Consider the following 21,613-nt stretch of genomic DNA (forward strand, 5'->3'; position numbering starts at 1 on the left):
TTTATATAACAACCAATAATGTCACAGGTCCTGTAACGACTTGGAAGATTGTTAAGGGAAATTAACTACTTAACAATGCCTCACGATTCTTTAGAATTTAGAAAAAAATTAAAATTTCATTAAAGGAATCTGCCTTCTGGTTTTTAAATTTTTAAACTATGTTCACACTAATAAATCTGGGAATTCTTCAGAGTATTTATATAGAAATCTATCCATAAACCTGACACTCTGGATAAATTTTTTAAAAGTGACTTCAAGCAATAAACATTCCCATTGTAATTTTTAATGAAGTGTTTATTATAGTAATGACAGATCAATAAAAAGGTTCAAGTTCAACTTTCACACTGATGCCCTGAGGACCCTACTAGTAACCAACAATTAGAGGTTAATGCAATTTCTGTAGCAGGTATAAGATAGGAGTTTCAGAGAAATAAAAATGAGTCAATCTGATAGGCAGTATCCTAAGGATTACACTTAGTGCTTGACAGCTGCATCTGTAGCAAATCAGGGAGCCTCTCACAACGATGCACCGAGACTAGAAATGCCGGGAGGGGCAGAGTTACATGTGATTTTTGCTGGGACCTATTAAACGTTCATTGGAGTAGAGTGGTTTATGAAAGTCCATTAAAATGCGATGGCAAAAGACAAAGGGGTTGAAAGATATGAGTATGGATGGAAGAAAATTTCACCAGCAATATGTTTACTTAAAAGTAAAGCAAACATTACTGCAAACATTATTAAACCTGGAACACCCCAAACTCCTCAAATTTGTTTTAAGAAAGTACACGAAAACAATGTGTAGAAAATGATCTAGGCTTGTTTCCAAGATTTTCTTAAAAAAAAAATAAGACTCAGTAACAGAAATTGAGGTAGTAATTGTTAACTAGGAATAATCCCATTAGCTGCTATTGAATGTTCAGAATGCACACTCGCTGTTTTAGAAATTCTACGGAGCACTTTGGGGGTGACAGGGGAGTCAACAGGCAGGAAAGGAAATTCTGAATAGTTCCTTCTCCCTCTTCGTCCCCCGCCCCCCACCCCCCTCCCCACCCTTTTCAGAGACTATCAGCAATGGAGACAAACCCAAGGACTCAGTCAAGGGTTAGCTGCAGGGAAGCTACACCTGGTTGAGACCCAGTCCTGGGTCTTGTAAATGCACTGTACCCATGGCAACGAAAACACAAACACCCATGGAACTCAAGTCCAAAAAAGCTACATTTAGGTGTGGCCTTTACATTTTATCACCATTTATTATTACTAAAAACAACCACCTTTTTACCAGGTTCTTCATATTAATACAGGGTGGAACAAATGAGGTTGACAATTGTGAGTAAGCAGAACACAGTTTATTCTTTGTATTCTATGCATTACTTATTATATTATTTTCTACACGAACTGTAAACCTATTTTTGCCCCCCCTCTACGCTATAACCACCTGTCCTCCAACTCCCCCCGCCCCAAGAAACTTGTAAAAACCAAGATGCCAATCAGCATTAAAATTGAATGGTAACTCAAAGTTAAATATTAATATATCAAAAATAGACATGACACCACCCCATACAGGATCTATTTTTATTGTTGTTTTGAATTGTTAAGTAATAGTAAATTCTAAATTACCCTGGTTAAAAGGGAAATCATTTAGTCTAAACTACTCAAATCAAGAAATTAGCAACATGTCACCCATTCATTTTGTCCATTAAAATTTTTACTTGCACCGCACTAGGACACACCACATATATTAATAGTAACATTACTAATCACCTTTTTTAACAGCAGAGCAAGGAATCACAAGAATAAAGAGAAGAGGGCTTCTGGTGAAGATGGCAGATAGGTAAATGCAGCACTCAGAACCACCTCTCACGACACACCAGAATTACAACCCAACTATAGAACCACCATCACTCAGAACTGCCTGATATCTAGCTGAACAGAAGTCCTATAACTAGGGCTATAAAGAAGAAACCACACTGAGACTGGTAGGAAGGGTGGAGACAGGGAATGAGCTGGTCCCACACCCACGTGTGGTGGACACAAATTGGAAGGGATATCACGGCTGCAGCAGCCCCCCGACCAGAAGTGAGGGGTCCCAGCCCCACACCAGGCTCCCCAGCTCAGGGTTCCAGTGCCAGGAAGAGAAGTCCCCATAACTTCTGGCTGTGAAAACCATCAGGGATAGAGGCTGCGTGAGGCGGAGGGCTGCTGAAATCCCAGGTGTTCCTCTTAAAGGGCCCCCACGCAAACTTACTCAGACTCACTCCCTCTGAGCTCCAGCGCTGAGGCAGCCGCTTAAAAGGCACCAGGGACATACAGGGAGGAACTGAAGTGTCTGGCGTCAAGGTGAGGGCTGGAGGGGCAGCTTTCTCCCAAACAGAAGTGTAGGCAGAAGCCATTGTTCCTGTGCTAAGCCAAATCCCCACTGAGCCAAACCCCCACAGAGCAGGCAGGCACCATATCTGAGTCTCCAACAACCTGACCATCACTGTTAGCTCCGCCCTGATCATTCCCTGAGACCCTGCCCCACCCAACTTGCAGGCTCACTAAAGCTATTTTCAGTGACTTTTCCATATAAAAACATCCTGTCTTGGCTCATACAATGGACTTTCCTAAAATCTCACAAACAAGCAGAAACCGGCTTTGGCATGACCCCTACCTCTTGCTAAGTGGCCCCAGGGCTGACACTAGCAGTGGCTGGCCTCTGTTTGCAGTTTGGCCTCTCCCAGACATGTTCAATTCCTTCTGCAGATCATTCTGTAGCTCATGCTAGCTGACCTTAGCCTGTAGCTTCTGGGACCAGAGCCAGCACACCTGATGGACAGCTTTAAACCATGCTAGAGCACCACCCAACTACCTCCACAAGTAATACCCTCAAGGGATGGACTCAGCGAGCACCAGAGCCCTGCTGAAGCTAGTCCTGCTCTGTTTGGTTGGCCCCTGCATAGCAGATCCTCCACTGTGGTCCTTGTAACTGACTGGCCTAGAGGTAGATCCCTCCCATTGACATGCCAAGAGCAATCAAGGCTCAACTACAACAGGAGGAGGAGGGTGCATACAGCCTATGCTGGAGTACTCGGCTTGGGTGACTAGGGATGCTGTGCCACTGGGTCCTACAGGACACCTACTACATTAGGTCACTCTACCAAAACCGGGAGGTGTAGCAGCTCTACCTAATATATAGAAACAAATACAAAGAAGTTGCCAAAACAAAGACACAAACATGTCTGAAATGAAAGAACAGAACAAAACTCCAGAAAAAGAACTAAATAAAATGGAGGCAAACAATCTATCAGATGCAGAGTTCAAAACACTAATTATAAGGATGCTCAATGAACTTAGGGTAAGAGTAGAGAAACTCAGTGAGCAGTTCAATAAAGAGACAGGAAACACATAAACAGAGACAGAAAACACAAAAAATAACCAGTCAGAAATGAAGGATACACTAACTGAAGAATAATTTTCAGGGAATCAACAGAAGAATAGATGAATCTGAGAATCACATCAGTGATCTGGAAAATAAGGAAGCATAAAACAACTAATCAGAATAGCAAGAATAAGGAGCCTCTAATCAGAATAAGGAGCCTCTGGGAAATCTTCAAGCGTACCAACATTTGCATCAAGTGGGTGTCAGAAGAAGAGGATAAAGAGCAAGGAATTGAAAATCTATTTGAGAAAATAATTATGGAAAACTTCTATAATGTAGTGAAGGAAAAGAGAAGTCCAGAAAGCACAGAGAGTTCCAAACAAGATGAACACAAAGAGGCCCACATCAAAAAGCATCATAATAAAAATGACAGAAGTAAAAGGCAAAGAGAGAACCTTAAAAACAGCAATAGAAAAGCTCTTAGTTACCTACAAAGGAACTCCCGTAAGACTGTTACCTGATTTCTCAACAGAAACTTTGCAGGCCAGAATGGATTGGCAAGAAATATTCAGAGTAATGAAAAGCAAAGGAGTACAACCAAGATTACTCTACCCAGCAAAGCTATCATTTAGAATCAAAGGAAAGATAAAGAGCCTCTCAGACAAGACAAAGCTAGAGTTCATCACCACCAAACCAGTATTACAAGAAGTGTTAACGAGTTTTCTTTAAGAAGAAGAAGGAATGATCAAAAATATAAATAATAAAATGGCAATAAATACATACCTATAAATAATTACTTGAAATGCAAATGGATTAAATGCTCCAATCAAAAGATACATGGTGACTGAATGGATAACAAAGACCCTTCCATATTCTGTTTGCAAGACAATCTAAAGACACACACAGATTGAAGGGGTGGAAAAATTCATTTCATAAAAATGGAAACAAACAACAAAGAAAAGCTAGGGTAGCAATACTTATGCCAGACAGAACAGACTTTAAAACTAAAGCTATAATAAGGGACAAAGAAGGACCTAGGAATTCCACTTCTGGGTACATCTGAAGAAACCCAAAACACTAAATTGAAAAGACATGCATCTGTATGTTCATTACAGCATTATTTACAATAGCCAAGATATGGAAGCAACCTAAGTGTCCATCAACAGACAAGTGGATAAAGAAGAAGTGGTACACATACACAATGGAATATGCCTCAGCCACAAAAAAGAATGAAATCTTTCCATCTGTAACAACACGGATGGACCTAGAGGGTGTTGTGCTGAGTGAAATAAGCCAGGCAGAGAAAAACAAATACTAAAAGATGTTACTTATACATAGCATCTAAAACAAAATAATCAAGCAGAATACACACAGATTTATAGATACGAAGAACATCTTTACAGTTGCCAGATGGATGGGGTGTCGGGGAGGATGGGTGAAAAATGTGGAGGGATTAAGAAGTACAAATCAGTAGTCACAGAACAGTCATGGGGATGTAAAGTACAGCACAGGGAAAAGAGTAAACAATGTTATAGTAATTATAAAAAGAAGCAGTGACAGTGAAAAGAAAGAGTTAAAAGTCAGAAGGAACAGTTCTTGTTTTTACAGCAAAATGCATGCACACAAGTCAGGTATACTAGATAAACACTAAGAACAGCTCAAACTAGGTTTCCATTCTTTCCCAATCATAGTCTGCCCCCTGGTGGCACCTTACCACAAGTGAGTGAAGCAAAGGGGCAGCCTTGACCATCTATTAATGGTAACAACCAACTCTTAATGTAAGACAATCTACTATGTGCCAGGCACTCACCTAAACACTATATATATTCACTCATTTAAATGGTAAAATAAGCAGATACAGTAGAGAACAACAATTTGTAACTATATATCTGTTGGGGAACTGGGGAAATACAGAGCTTTAAATTGGCTCAAAAATAGTCTTTGATTACTTATTGATCAACTGTTATCACTTGTGTCCTATCTGTAGTTTCTGGAAATTATACTAAATGCAAAAGTACTTAAAGATAAGAAAGTTAGTATACAAAGTCTTAATCTGATTTAAGAGAACATAGTAAGGATCACCAAGGGTAGTAAGGAAAAATCTAAGGACCTTTGGGTATCTAAGATACAATAATACAATTGCAGCTATAAGAACTGGGAATAAGATGAGGTTTATGAAGTTCAGCGAAGCTTGTCTTAGGATGTCAAGAGGAAAAACTAAACCACAATTTAAAATTGTACGTGTAGTAGGACCCTGACTTTAAACAAAAAGAATAAAGAATATTGAAGCAAGCCTGCCAACATGTCAACAGTGCTCTGGAAGTTGGGGTGAGCATGATTTTTAACTCCTTTGCTGTATGTCTCTGTACGTCCCCATTACCTTTAACAAACACGAGAGGCAGAAAAATAAACTTTTAAAAAAGCTTAAGTGGCAGCCTATGAAATAAGCTGAGCTTCTATTAATGACACAAATAAGGAAAAACAATGAAAACATTGTATAAGTCTTTAGGAAGGCTTAAAAAAAACAGAAGAAGTGGTAGGGATGATGTAAGTATTGGGAGGTCAATGTGCCATGATATCACAGCATATTCAAACGAGAATCACAGACCCCACTGCAGTCCGAGTACAGAGTGTGTGTGTGTGTGTGTGTGTGTGTGTGTGTGTGTGTGTGTGTGTGTGTGTTTCATCAGGGACTCGGCTGTAGAAAGCAATGATGTTATGATTCTAGACGCGATTCTGCATGTGCTGTGCAGGGCTGCTGAGATGCTAGGAATTGCACACAAACATGATCTGATGTGTTTGTTGTTAATGGCCATGAAGAGTCTGGAGAAATCAGTATTTAAACCAGAGATTCAAGCCTCTCTGTCCAGCACATCTTCCCTAGAACTCCAACACGAAATATCGATCTTCACATTTATCTCCTCCCTTCCCCCTAGCGAACACTGATAGTCACATTTCCTTAATTTTTATGCCTCATAATCTTTATGATTTTATGTTCTAATCTCTATTCCAACTGTAGAAAGTTCAACTCAGGGTCCAGTTTTTTTCCCTCCCATAATGTCCTATTCCTTAGCAGGAGGAAGAATACCTATAAGGGATATTATAAATAATGATAAAAAAATTCTCATAAAACAATGAGAAAAATTTCAGCCCCTATATATTCATAAAACTGTAAGTTCTCCAAGATCGGTGATACAGTCTTTTACTTCTTTGGTCTCCAAAAATAAAAGCAATAATGTTTTATCCATGTACAATATATGTTTTTAAAACAACACAAGTTCATTGTAGAATTTTTAAAATAGAAGTTAAATTACATGTACAGCACAGTGCTCTGTAACCAGTTTCTAAACTTAATATAAGCTTAACAAACTTACTAAACTAAAAATTTCATTTATCTTTCATGGCATTAAATCATCCTGTATATTATTTAATGGCTTCAAAAATTTTATTAAAATGTCAATGAGCATAATGTAAACATGTGTGGTTTATATCAGTCTGGTTGTTTCCAATTTTCACCCCTTCTAACTAATTTTGAAAAGCAGTAAGTCAGTCAATTATTTTCCTAGAATCAATTCTGATCAATGGAAATTCCTGGGTAGAAAGCTTTTGTGGCCCCTCCCCAAAGAGCCTCAGAAAGGCTGTTGTAATTTTTACTGCATGTAGCAGCGTGTGTGAGGTGCCCGCCCCACATTCATTCACTAAAAGTAGACAAGAACTGGTAGCACATTATTTTAGTTAGCGTTTTGTACACTTTTTTCATGTTTCTTATTCTTCCATATTTCTTCTTTGGTGTCTGTCCATTCCTTTTCCTGTTGTGGCATCATCTATTTCTTGCCAATTTGAGGAAGTCTTTCAATGCGCACCAGTTGCACAGGTCGTCCCATTTGGTTGTTTGCTTGTTAACAGTGTGTAATTTTTTAGTTGAGATATAATTGACATATGTATGTCAGTTTCAAGTGTACGACATAACGATCCAATATTTGCACGTGTTATGAAGCGATCGCCACAATCAGTCTGGCTCCAGTTAACATCCATCGCCATGTTTATCATGTCTTTGATGCAGAAGTCTAAAATCTTTTCCTCTTTATTCATCTTTTCTTTTATACCGTTGTTCCTGGAAAGGCCTTTTCTACCCAAGTCTATATTCTTAGCGCTCTTATCCTTCTCATTTTTGTGTGAAACTTCAATCTGGAATATACAGGATGGGGCAAAAGGTGGCTTACAGTTTTGATACGCAAAACACAGTTTATACATGTATTATTATTTATTAATGACTACATTGTTTTCCACATGAAGAACTGTTAGCCTCCTTTCCCCCACCCTGTATTCATATGTAGTTTGTGAAGTAGGCACCTAGCGCCTGCCAAAATGACAGCCTTTGTTCCAACAAGAACTCACTAAATAATCCATACGTTTCTCTGATTTAAAACACTACATTTATTACATATTAGAACAGCATCAGCCTTTGAACCATGAGAGGGGAGCTATGACCCTGCGCCGACACTGCAAGGTCGGTGCCCCCACCGGCGGACGCCCAGGCCACCCCAGTCTGACCTCGCCAGAGCGGGTCTGCAACTCGCATCCATTTCCCAGCTCTTGGGAAGAGGGACACGGAGAGCAACCCCGGCCTCCTGCGCTGTATTTAGTAAATGGATCTGGAAGGAGCAGTGCATTTTCCACTTTCCGGAGCAGACACCATGGCACCTGAGACTGATGATCTTGTGTAAAATAATCAGGGGGCTGGATACACACCACTCTGGGGCTTCGGTTTCCCAAACGGCTTTAATGTGTGGCAGAACCAAGGTAATAATAGTATGTGGCGTGTGTGGCATCTTTCCTTACAAACAGTCGACCAAGTTTTATTTAGAGTCCCTGTTGGCTAGAATCTTATAACATCATAATCTTTAAATAAATTACAACAGCTAGACCCCATGAGGATGGTTCTTGACTTTTCAGTGGTTTCTCCTGCTTGCTTTCAGGATTTGAAATAATCCAACTTCTTCAAAAATAACTCTGAAAGTTCTAAAATCATGAGAACAATGGAGAGAATTACCATTATTACCATCCCTAACAGCAGAAGCAGCTCGCATGTGCGAGCAATTCTATGAGGGCAGAGTCACTTCCTCCGTGGGGAATTAGTCCACAAATATTCCTGTATTCCTGAGTGAGAAATTTGAGACTGGCAGAGGCTTAGCGACTAGCCCAAGGTCAGGACAAAAGTAGAATGCGGCAAGGCCAAGGCCACTAAAGACCATTCTCTTTCTGCTTCTCTTCATTGTCGTATGAGACAATAGAATTGTCTTTGAAATAACTGATTTAAGGTTAAACTAAAACAATGCTATAAAAATGTTCAATGATTACAAACAATTTAAAAAATAATACCCAATGTGGACCAGACTCTGAAGATGGCAGCATTATGGCGTCGGTCACAGAGTATGTGGGCATGATGCATTTAGAGACCAATTTGGTTGCCCGAGGGAAGTGACTACAAATATGTTTGTTTTGATTTACTTGCATTACTTTCAAGATTCCATCAGAAGAAACTTCCCCAAACTTGAAAAGCGATCATTATAAAGATGTTCATCAGAGAATCATTTTTAAATATAGTGCAGAAGGGCCCCGAATATTCGAGTAGTTAAAAGAGGCTGTGCATGCTACATGCAAGTCATTAAAGTGATGGCGTAAGTGACAAAACAGGATATAAAGTTATTTGAATTTTATTTAAATTGAAATTAAGGGTGATTTTGAAAGCACTACGTGCTGAACTTTTTAGAATTTAGCAAACTGCTATTATTAAAAATAAATGACTATGGTAATCTTCAACCACTTTTTGTTGCTTTAAATTAAAAAAAAAAACCTATCTCAAAGCCATAGGACAATTATTTAGACTTTAACATTCAGAGGAAGACGTCTGTATACGGAGGCAATATCTCCTCTATCGTCTGAAAGATGACCATTTGCAAGCAAAATATGAAGAAAGTCAAGGTGCTTTGTAGACATGGAATAATACAGCAGGGAAAAACCTTAGTGATCAGTCATTTCAATTCTACCAAATAGATAATGACAGTTAAAGAGGTTATGTGCTCCACCCACAGTCACTGGCTGTTTGGACACCACTTCTCAGCATCAAAGCTGCCCCTCCAAAGCCAACACACTGTGACTTCTCCTCCGCTGGCTCGTCATACACAAGGTTAGTCTTAAGTAATGGTAATAAATAACCAAGCAGAAAACCTGGAAAAGTCCAGTTTTTGATTTTGGAAAGATACATGTTCATACTGCAGTCTAGATTAAATTACAAAGTTGAGCCTTCAAAATACATCGGTTTTTCCACTGCCATTATTAGAACACTGATTACTAACTGCAGACAGGCATTCTTCACTCTGTCATACACCCCAGCTCTACTCCAAGGTTAAATGCTTGGCCAGACAAAACCACACCATACGTCATACCATCTTTCCTCACTTCACAAGAAGGGAGTTTTCCATTCTCTTAACCTTACCTGTTCAAGGGTCAATGATATTCTTTGGAAATAAGTCATAACATCAGTCCAGCAATGTGACAAGGGAAAATGCCTGTGCTAATGGTTTTTCTCTACAGTAAAAATGAGACATATATTAGGGATTATTATTTACTACGCCTATTAAAAGAAATATCCCTTTTAATAGCTTACACGATCATCGACTTGAGACATAAAGACAGCCTTTTCAAGTTTCATATTTAATTCAGATGAAGACAGGCACAGCAGATGATAATCTCTGAAACTCTGTGGCCGTTACAAATGGAAGACAGTGATTCCCACTCGGGTACACCTCTGTGACACAAGCCAACACCTTCAATGGCTGGATTTCCTGTTCTGTCAAGTTGTTGGTGGAATCACGCAGTCCTAATTCTCTGAAAGTCATCTCAGCATCCAAGTTGGACATCTCTTTTCAGTTATTGGTATATGTCTAGATTATGGGGTCTATCATCAATATAAACCACAGATCCATGCCATCCCAGCAAGGGGGCATTTGACGCTTCAAAAATGTATTTGAGATCCTGGACAGACAAGAACCTGCTGGCATGCTAAAAAGTCTTTTTCCATTATTTCTGCTTGTTTTCTCTTCAGTCCAGTAGAAAGGCAAAAGTGTTGACAAACCTTGAGTTACCACAAGATCCTTTGCAGAGACACACACACACACACACACACACACACACACACACACACACACACGGTGCAGAACAACAGCCACACGCGGTGGTGGGAGACTAACACCCTTCTGGAAAGATAGTAACACACATCAACGATTTCAAAAAGACTCCTACAGTTTATGCGTATTGTTCAGTTCAGCTTTCATACCAGATGGAGTCTGTGAGATAACTCATGTGGCCACCATGCAATGCAACAAGCATACCCAGGCGCTGTGAGCAGGGGCACCACCCCCGTGAGGACTTGGCGGAGTGCAGCGGGAGAACACTCAGATGCACGCTCCCTGGTGGCCTCAAGGATGAGCTCTGTGTCTGACCCACCTCTGCTCCAGCAAGTTGCTGGCTGGCACTGCCACCTCTGCTCTGCAACAAAGGTGCCCAAGCCCCAAAGCTAAAGCATGAAAGGGAGTCCTGCCTGAATAATAAAAACCATCTTTTATGTTATTTGTAAACCTTTCCTCTCTCACTCATATAGGAATCCTTGGGGGTGGGGTGGAGGGGTGGTGGAATTAAATAAGAAAAGACTTTCCAGGCACTAAGAGAAACTGAGAGAAATGTTCAAGAAAAGACTTTGGGAGAAACTTTGCTAGTAACCAGCTTTGCTTGGGCTGTGGTGTAACTCTGAGTCCACTATGTTAGGCAAAGGGGCTCCCACTGAAGTAGACCTACAATATCTGCAAGGGAAAATTTCAGGGTAAAGATAAGAGGGAAGACTTAAGTGAGCAAATACTGTACTTTAGGTAGACTATGTCAATGAGTTCGGGAAGGAGCATCTTTATCTGGTTCGTGATTTTGCTCCTCTTTTCTTCACTGGAACTCTAAGGTCAATCTTAGCTTGTCAAAGAACAGTGATACCAGAATAAAGAACAAAGCGTTAAGACAAAATAGTGATCATCTGTAACTTATTGGTTTTTTATCAGAACTAAAATTTGAAACAATGGAGAAACTATCATGGTGAAATTTTAAGTAGATGCCTTGCTTTTTATTTCTTCTTTTGCCCAATAACAACTGAAACCCTTGATATCAAAAATAAATAAATAGCTTTCAGTAGCATAAGACAACGGGGCAAGACCATGCTTATTTGGGCTCTTCCTAAACTGTGCATTTCCTCTTCACATTTATGGCTTCCCGCTGGATTAAAAGAGAAAAAAAATCTGCTATGGCATCCTTAAGGCCTGTATTTGTCTTGGGGCAGGGAAGAAAGCAGAGGGAAAAGAAAGACCAAGGTTAGTTCACACGCACTCTGAAAATTAGGGTGCATTTTCACACCATATTTTTGCTGGATGTGTGTTGGGGCCACACTCCGTCCTGTGAAATGGTGTCCCTCTGCTGTGCTCTGGGTAAGTGGACTTTGTGGCTGCCTTAGGGACTATGACCCCCATTACTGTCACTTATTGCGCCATTTGGGGCGGGGAAAATGCACATTTTGAAACCTCATAAATGTCAAAAACATTAAGAGGAAAGGTCTGAAAGATAGTACCAGCATGTAAAGATGAAACATAGAAAACCATTTCAAATCTTATTGAGTGGTAGTTAAAAAAAAAAAAAAAAGGAAGCAGCAGCAATGACCTAATTAAATTTTTAAAAATCAAATTTTCCTTTAAAAATTTTTGAAAACATTTATAATTTTCCTGATTAAATATTTCATACATGTACATTAAAATCATTGGAAATATAAATGCCAACTGATAAATGTAGTGGAAATAATGAAATTAGAAAATCTTCATTTGGTAACTATTATAGAAATACTTGATTCAGACCAGGAAATGTCAGTGGATGCTAACATCAATGGATAATTCTAATGAAAAACATGATATTTACATGTCAAATATTGCTAAATATAGTAAATATTATGCTACAAGGCAGTTGTTAATTACAAAGGAAAAATAACAATTTTACAGTGAAGAAAACTGGCAAACACCTCCTTAACCAAATAATTATAGTTACAGTCACCAGGAATGGGCAAATGGAAATTATGTGACTCTTTTTTCCACGTGGTTTTTTTTTGACATTCAATATTGTTTTATGTTAGTTTCAGGTATACAGCACAGTAATTAGATAATTATATAATTTACAAAGTGATCCCCCCAATAATTCAAGTACCCACCCAGTACCACAAAATTACTTGAATATTGACTACATTCCCTATGTTGAACTTTATGTCCCTGAGACCATTTTGTAACTGCCAATTTGTACTTCCCAATCCCTTCACTGTTTTCACCCAGCCCCCGAACCCCTCCCCTCTGGCAACTACCCATCCATTTTCTGTATCTGTGAGTCTGTTTCTGTCTTGTTTGTCAGTTTATTTTGTTCTTTAGATTTCACATATAAGTGAAATTCATACAGTGTTTATCTCCATCACATAACTACCATAGCATAACATCACCTAGGTCCATCCAAGCTGTCACAAATGGCAAGATTTCATTTTTATGGCCAAGTAACATTCCATTGTATATATGCACCACAGCTTTTTTTATCCACTTGTCTATTGATGGACCTTGGGTTGCTTCTATACCTTGGCTATTGTAAATAATACTGCAATAAACAGAGGGGCTTACATATCGTTTTTAAAAATAATTATTTTATTATCGTTCATTATAGATGTCTGCATTTCCCCCCAACCACTCCCCTGCCACCCCAGCCAAACCCACCTCCCTCCCTTGCATCCATCCTCCCCCTTGGTTTTGTCCATGTGTCCTTTATAGTAGTTCCTAAAAACCCTTCCCCTCATTTTCCCCTCTCACTCCCCTCTGGTTACTGTCAGATTGTTCTTAATTTCTATGTCTCTGGTTATATTTTGCTTGCTTTTTTCTTTTGTTGATTATGTTCTAGTTAAAGGTGAGATCATATGGTACTTGTCCCTCACTGCCTGGCTTATTTCACTCAGCATAATGCTCTCCAGTTCCATCCTTGCTGTCCCAAAGGGTAGGAGCTCCTTCTTTCTCTCTGCTGCATAGTATTCCATTGTGTAAATGTACCACAGTTTTTTGAGCCACTTGTTTACTGATGGGCACTTAGGTTGCTTCCAGCACTTGGCTATTGTAAATTGTGCTGCTATGAACATTGGGGTGCATAGGTTCTTTTGGATTGGTGTCTCAGAGTTCTTGCGATATAATCCCAGCAGTGTAATTCCTGGGTCAAAAGGCAGTTGCAGTTTTACTTTTCTGAGAAAATTCCATACTGCTTTTCACAGTGGCTGCACCAGTCTGCATTCCCACCAACAGTGCACTAGGGTTCCCTTTTCTCCACGTCCTCTCCAACACTTGTTTGTTGATTTGTTTTTGATGTCCATTCTGACCAGTGTGAAGTGGTATCTCATTGTGGTTTTAACTTGCATCTTTCTGATGGCTAGTGATGCTGAGCATCTTTTCATATGTCCCTGGACCCTCTGTGTGTCCTCCTTGGAGAAGTGTCTGTTCAAGTCTTTTTCCCATTTTTAATTGGGTTTTTTGTCTTTTGGAGTGGTATCATATGAGTTCTTTATATACTTTAGAGATCAAAACCTTGTCTGAGGTATCATTGGCAAATGTTTTCCCATGTAGTTGGTTCCCTTTTCATTCTAATGCATTTCTTTGGCCATGCAGAAGGTTTTTAATTTAAAGGGGTCCCATTTGTTTATTCTTTCCTTTATGTCCCTTGCTTTAGGAGACATATCAGTGAAGATGTTGCTATGTGGAAAGTCTGAAATTTTCCTGCCAATGTTTTCCTCTAGGACTTTTATGGTGTCACAACTTATATTTAAGTCTTTTATCCACCTTGAATTTATTTTTGTGTATGGTGTAAGGTGGTGATCGACTTTCTTTTTTTTTTTGCATGTAGCTGTCCAGCTCTCCCAACACCATTTGTTGAAAAGGCTATTTTTACTCCATTTTATGCTGCTGCCCCCTTTGTCAAATATTAATTGACCATAGAGACTTAGGTTTATTTCTGGGCTCTCTATTCTGTTCCATTGGTCTATGTGTCTGTTCTTATGCCAGTACCAGGCTGTTTTGATCACAGTGGTCTTGTAATACGGGTTGATATCAGGTATTGTGATCTCTCCTATTTTGTTCTTTCTCAAAATTGCTGCAGCTATTTGGGGTCATTTATGGTTCCATATACATTTTTAAAATGTTTTTCCTATATCTGTGAAATATGTCACTGGCACTTTAATAGGGATTGCATTGAATCTATAAATTGCTTTGGGTAGTATGGACATTCTGATGATGTTAATTCTTCTAACCCATGACCACGGTAAATGCTTCCATTTGTTTGTCTTCCTTGATTTCTTCCTTCAGTGTTATGTAGTTGTCTGAGTACAGGTCTTTTAAAAATTATTCTAAATTCATACTTTTAGTTCTCTGAAATTAACTAATTTTTGGAAAAATACACTGTCCAGAAGCTTAGCTCCTGCAAGGAATTTCGGCAGTGCTGTTTTGCTCTTCCTAAGAGATCACCTGTTATACAGCACTCAAGAGCATAAACACTGCACTTTCTCCTTTTCTCTCCATGTCCAGGAAAAAAATCCAAGCAAAAATACCTGAAAAGTTTTATTGTTCTCTTTTCCCATAAAAGTTAACCTTTAATCCATTTCCCCTTGCTGACCATACAAACCACTGGCACACTTATCACCATACACTCGCTGAGCCAGAGGGAAAATACGGAGGTTCATTCATTCGCCACCTGGTTTCCAAACCTAATTTCCACCCTTCTACCAACCCAGATGGGATTTTTTTACTGTTTTTGAGTAATCTTTGATACCCAATTCTAAACACGCAATTTTTATTCTGATAGTCAATACTTGCAGTCACACATTTCTTTATTACCAACATCAATCTCTTTCTTCATCTCACATTTCTAGAAAAGAGTGAGATGTCTACCTTGTTTACTGATGTTATAAATTTGAAACAGCTAGAAGCTTTTGACTAGGCTAAACTATCCCAACCCCTACAGTAAGTGCCTTTATGGTCATCACATTCGCACCCTCCAGAAGCATGCTGTTTTTCTTTCTGGATCCACGTCAAGTCTCCCTACAATGAGCCATCTGTTCGCTCTTCCCGCGCCCAGATGACATTTGCAGTATCAGGGGCAGATCAACACAGGGCCTTCCCTCCCACTGGCAGGTTTCTGTCAGTTTCCCATCTTTCTTCCAATTCTCTCCTTCCTCAAAACCTGGACACTTGAAGATGCTACTACTACAAACTTCAACCTAACTTTGTAAAGCATGGATGGGGAATGACTTCATAATCTTAAAACCACAGAACCAAAATATGACAGAGCATATTTTTTTAGATTTCCATACAAAATGAGTATTGGGTTTCAATTAGCATTTCATCCTTTGCTAAACCAAAATCCAAGAAAGGAAGTAAATGATGTTTAATTAGAGTCTTAAACTTGTATTACAACAATCTGCGTTATAGTCTTACTTTTCTTCAAACATTTCTAAAATTATATTCAGCAGCAAATAAAGCACCTATTCAGGTTGCTTTGAAAGTATTTGAACAGATTTTGAAAAGTTGGACTGAGTTTAATTTACATACCTAATATAAATTCGTGTGGTCCTGCATTCACACTTTTCATTACTAAGCTTTAAACACAAAGACCTTTAGTTTCCAAATAACTCAATAAAAGAATTTCTCTCTAAAGCAGAAGACACATATCTCATGAGGGACAATGCTCCTGTCCCTTGGGACTCTGTCACACACAGAACAGGAGTTCCCCTAAAAATAAGCTGTCTCATTGTCACCCTGTAGGTTTAATATTGTTATACTGATCACTAGATGCAGCACCAGATCTACCATCAACTTTGATAACATTTAAGAGTCAAAATCCATATTTTAAGGATAAAATTTCTTAGATTCAAACATGCACATATGTTTATACTTATATGTAACATATATATCATATATGTATATACATACACGCACACACTCTCTCTTTGATCATCTATGGTACACTTCCCCCTTCACTCTTCCCCATTTTACTAATGGCGGGCACAAACTGTGCGGAGCTGCACACTCTCTGTGACCAACGCCGACACGGTGTACCCTCGGTTCCCTGAACACTGTCCCCTGAGCTGGCCTACCCGAGTACACCCAGGTGCCCTTCACTGTGAGGCATGATGCCATTTAAGTTTTTCTCTTGCCCCCATTTCAGTTCCTTCTGTGGCAGCTGGTTGGTTTCCAGATGGTATCTAAATTTTCTCTTGTCCTGAGTTACTATAAGACATTGCTCAGCAGAAGTTCCAGTATAGTAAGAGAAGCATAATTATTTCACCTAATGGTGGAATCTCTAATAAGTGAGCTGTGGTCCTGACTTGGCCAGTACCCGGCTGTGCTGAATCTTTTCGCCTCTCTGCGTGGAATGAGCGGGATGGAACAGCAGGTGTGGGAACGGAACCTCAGCTGTCACGGCCCCCACTCACTCATTATGGTACTCGGTCCCACTGAGACCAAACGCATCCTCAGAATTCTCCAAAACACAGTGCCCCAGGGGACTCCGGCCACTCAGTGACAGCGGGTCTGTGGAGTCAATGGGTGAAATTCCACATGTGCTCACCTAGGTCTTAGCCAGCTCTACCACACAGTCTGAAACTGCTCCTGTTCCTAGCTGTCTCAGTTATGCCAGAATACTAGGTTCTCTGGAATCCTTAGTTTCCATTTCCTCATGGTCAAAACCTAGTTCAAGTGGGAAAAGGAGAGGGAGGGAGACGACTGAGTAAAGAGGAGATGAAGAGATATCCTCAGAGAAGCCGAAGCAGAAGCAATGATTTTCCTCTTAGAGAAGGGCTTCTCATCATTCCAGACTTTTATCTCATACTACGTTTTAGCATCTAGCTAACATGAGTATTTGTTTTGCTTATTAAAGCATGTATGTACACACAGAGCCAACATTCTGCTCATTTCCTGAATTTTTTGTGTGTGTGAATCAGCTTAAAACTCCCCACTGTGCCAGATCATCTGCTCACCTGGCTCGAAATCAAGTCACTAAGTCTAAGCTTTCACATTCCAAAGGCAAAATCACTTGGCTTTGTCATAACAAGAATGTCTTACACATACCCTAGAAAAATGTTAGAAGGATGCAAATAAAATCAACACCAGTCTGGATAATAGTATTTTCACACCAAATAGTCTGTTTAGACATACACAAGCACAAAGTGTGTCTGCAATACAGGACCAGAGTGTCCATGGCCTGTCTGTCAGCCCTTCCTCACCCCTGCAGACATCACCAGTCAAACCCAGATTTTGCTCTGAACCTGGAAAATTTTTCAGCACTGTACTCCAGGTGATCCTTAGCAACTGACCAGTGCTGGCGAGTGAGACAATACCCACTTGCCATCCTGCGAGGAGGAAGCGACTGAGGGTAAACAAGACTAACCCTTCTCGCTGTCAGCTTCATCCCTTCAACAGCCCCGAGCACCCTCCTCCCAAACTATTAGGCGCCATTTTGGAGTGAGGATGAAAAGAAAAGTGGTCAGACGCTTTTGCTGCTGCATGGATTTTGAAGATGATCTAGTCCGCCCCTCCCATGCACCAGGTGAGAATCCTGAGGCTAAGAGAGTGAATGGTTGTCCAACTTCTCATGAGTTAACAAGAAAACTAGGAGTCTGAGTTGAATGAACCTTTAAACATAATACACCGGGGGCTGGCCATGAAGGTGAAGGAAAAGAATGTCCCATTTCTTTAGTGAGCCTTCTTCTGCTCTCTTATTTCCAAGGGGCTGCAAATAGCTTTGGTGTACATCTCTTATATTTCTTCCCACTATCTGTCTCTCAAAAATAAATGTGTTTTTGTGGCCAAAATGGAAGGAAAGGGAAGCCCTTGGACTTCATATTTGCTAAAGTTATGAAATCATATACTTTCCAAAGCTTCTTTCTGCATTGGAACAATGGCCTCAAACCTTCAACTCTATTCAAGACCTACAATACATCATTTATTTTTATCCAATGATCTTAAAAACTGGACTTCAGGTATCTGATTCTGGAAGAGCTTATAACAGTCAACCTCTATAAATGCCCACATTTGCAATGTTTCATGCTAATGCCTAAAAGAAAAATTAATATCATAACATTACATTTTTCTATGCTTAAAAGAACACAAGCAAAAAACCCCTGCTCAAACCCCTAAATGACAGAGATTTATTGTCTTATACATCTTGATTCAGTCACTTTAAAATTTGGTCCTGTTACTTCCATGGAATCTCAAAGCACCAAGATCCGTATGCTAATTTTACAACAGCACTATGCAATCTCAGAAGTTCCTAAATGATGCCTCTAGCATTATCACATCACAGAGAAATGAGCAGACAAAGCAAGGAGATGTTCTTTAAAAAGGGTCGAATGCTCAGCCCAATATGTATCGAAATACTGATGAAAAGATTATTTGCTAATGTGACCCAGCCCTATCAGAAGGAGAAAATTTTCAGCTCAAAATGATTTTTCATGTTTTAAGGTATTTCTAAAAAAGTACACATCTTTATATTTTTGGATATAATGAGTAAAACAAGCAAGTGATGTTTTCATTTTAATTCTAGGAAAGTATGTTTCTATACTCATATAACTATAAGCTACATACACACAAAATACTATTTAATCAGAAATGAGGCCATCAAACAATCTTTGATAATGAAGTAATTTCATGTGCCAAGAACATCAACAATGCTGAGTTATACTGAGTTCTGAAACACATAAAATATAAAATAAGATTGATTCTATGTAGAATCATTCAAACTTAAAATCTGTCCAAGAAATACTACAAATAACACAAATTACAAGTTACAAAAAAATAGCAATCAAAAGCTGCCAACTCAGTTTAGTGAGTAAAATTAAGAGCATGCTCACAAAGAAAAGAATCAAACCAGAAATCACCGACGTACTTCTGCTCCCAGTAAGCGTGGCTAACAAAGGACCCACACAAAGGCTGTAGGACCCCAGGACCAGCAGTGTCAACAAGGTAGCATCATAGTGCTTCTCTGAGCCAGCCGGCGGGGTGAGTGTAGAATTGATCAATATGTTCGCGGAAATATCCGTTTCTGTACAGCTGCGAAATCCTCCTGGCACAGTCATCTAAAAGCGTCAAGGCAAGCTTAAGCAGGAAAAACTGCAGCCATGTTCACGCCCATATCCTTCATGCTTGCTCTTAGTGAATGAGCATGCAGGGGGAGAAAAATCTGTAAGCTCCAAGGCACCACACAAAACAGATTAGACCAGCTCGCAAATCAAACTGAGAAAGAAACGCGTGGATTTGAATGCTTCATCTGCAGCAGGGACACATCGCCGCTAGACAGGCTCTGTGGGGAGAGGGTAAACCCCTTTGTTAGAAGACAAAAAGGGACAGACAAAAGCATTTTATAACCTCCTTAGGAGTGTCAGACACGGCACTGTGACGGCGGCCAAGGCGGCAGGGCTGTCAATGGGAGAGGCTGGGAGTGGTACTACAGAGCGTGTCTGCTGCCAGCGTCACAAATTCTGTGCCCACACAGCCCTTGGGGAGCCCCTGGGGAGGCAGTTCTGGCGGTTTGATTCTAAAATTCCCACTGCACACAGAGAAAGCCACGAGTGTGAACCACCTTTCCAAATTCATCAAGGATTATCTGTTCCATGCAAACCCCTCTGATTTTATGCCACCCCTTCAAAATCCAGGCAATAAACGGATAATAATCTTGTTTCATTTGAAGCAGCATAACCCAGTCTTCTTCCTACAGCTCTGGCATCCAGCTACGTGTTATGGGACCAGCCACTGCTGCTGGGAGCTCTCAGAAACGTGCTCATTACTCCAACGCCCCATCTTCCAGAGATTCATTCTCAATTCTGTTCACATACTGGCTGAGTGCCCTGGGGCCAGTGACAACCTCCTGGGCCTGAACTGTCTTATATATGAAATCAGTAACAGCAGAAGTTACTTGAGAGGAAAAAAAAGTGAAATAATGTATGGTAACCCTGCGACAGCGCGCCACACTCCAAAGGTGCAACAACCACGAGTCCACTTGGTCCGCGTCCCCTCACCAGAAAGAAGAAATGGGCCCCTCCTCGAGGCAGAGAGAACTCCCCTCCCCCCACACACCCTTATGTCTTGTTTTGTCTGGTATTCTTGTTATCCGTGTGAACAGCTTCTTTCTTCTCAACTCCCTTTTAGGTAAGGATCATTTCTCTCATAACCTGTATTTCTCACTCCATCTGTCATGATGCTTGGACACGGCAGGCACTCCGAAAGTGTTCAAATTACCTGATTTTGTGAGCAGATTTAAAAGGAAAGGAGCAAGTAAATACTAAGACCAAATACGTCTTTTGGAGGAAAGGGAGAGCTCAATTAATTCACCCATTTTACACACAGAATTCACAGTAACAGGCAACTTTTAAAATAATCTTCTGATTTCAAATTATTTAACATTAGGCTTGAATTTACAATATGCTAGTCATATTACACTGAATCTAGCATCCAGGAACTATAAGACACATATCTACAAAATTTTGTCTTTTTATAAAATAAATGGAACTAAAGTTATCATTTTTTCTGATTTCCAGTTGAGTTCCAATGGCCCTAGATTGTGTCCTTTCCTTAAACTGAAAAACACTCCCATTTCAAATGACATGCTTTAGAATTCTTCATGTAAAAAAAAAGTCCTTTTACACAAATATTTCAGTGTTTGCACATTCAGATGACTGCACATTCTTCAAAAGAGTTTCATTGAAAGAATATTTTTCCAGCCAAACTTTCAGAGCAAAAAGCAAAAAAAAAAAAAGCAGGGAGAGGAAGAAACAGTATACATACGTTCCCATAAATCACAGAATCGAAAATTCTGATAATGACAAGCGGTACGCTAGTTTTCGTACAACCACAGTTGCAACAACCCCCAAAGGCTGACAGACGACCGACTCACAATTATTGCTGTACGTGTTCAGATCGCTGTGGGTGCTGGCCGCAGAGGAGGGGCTTCCCGTCCGCCGGAGCGCAGAACTCTTCAAGGATGCGTTGGATTTAGGAAGTGGTCTAGGCACACTCACCCAAGATGGCTGTGTAGTTTTCAGAGACGCAGGTTTTCCTTGAGGGTTAAAAAAAAAAAGTTCTACTGCTATTTATTTCAAAAATT

At 39.9% G+C, this 21,613-nt stretch overlaps 1 protein-coding gene across 5 annotated transcripts in view; it reads right to left on the reverse strand.

Annotated features, from left to right (window-relative positions):
• Positions 1 to 21,613, reverse strand: part of MTUS1 (microtubule associated scaffold protein 1) — a 128,915-nt gene that overhangs the window by 44,486 nt on the left and 62,816 nt on the right. For 4 of the 5 annotated variants that reach the window (XM_045821866.1, XM_045821870.1, XM_045821868.1 and 1 more), the window contains one exon: positions 21,404 to 21,565. The exons of the other annotated variant lie outside the window; for it this stretch is intronic. In XM_045821866.1, the coding sequence (XP_045677822.1) occupies positions 21,404 to 21,565 (162 nt within the window). The remainder of the gene's footprint in view (positions 1 to 21,403; positions 21,566 to 21,613) is intronic. 5 annotated transcript variants of the gene reach the window in all.

The sequence above is a fragment of the Phyllostomus hastatus genome, unplaced genomic scaffold (genome assembly GCF_019186645.2).
Source record: "Phyllostomus hastatus isolate PE091 unplaced genomic scaffold, TTU_PhHast_1.1 phas_scaffold_46, whole genome shotgun sequence".
Lineage (NCBI taxonomy): Eukaryota > Metazoa > Chordata > Mammalia > Chiroptera > Phyllostomidae > Phyllostomus > Phyllostomus hastatus.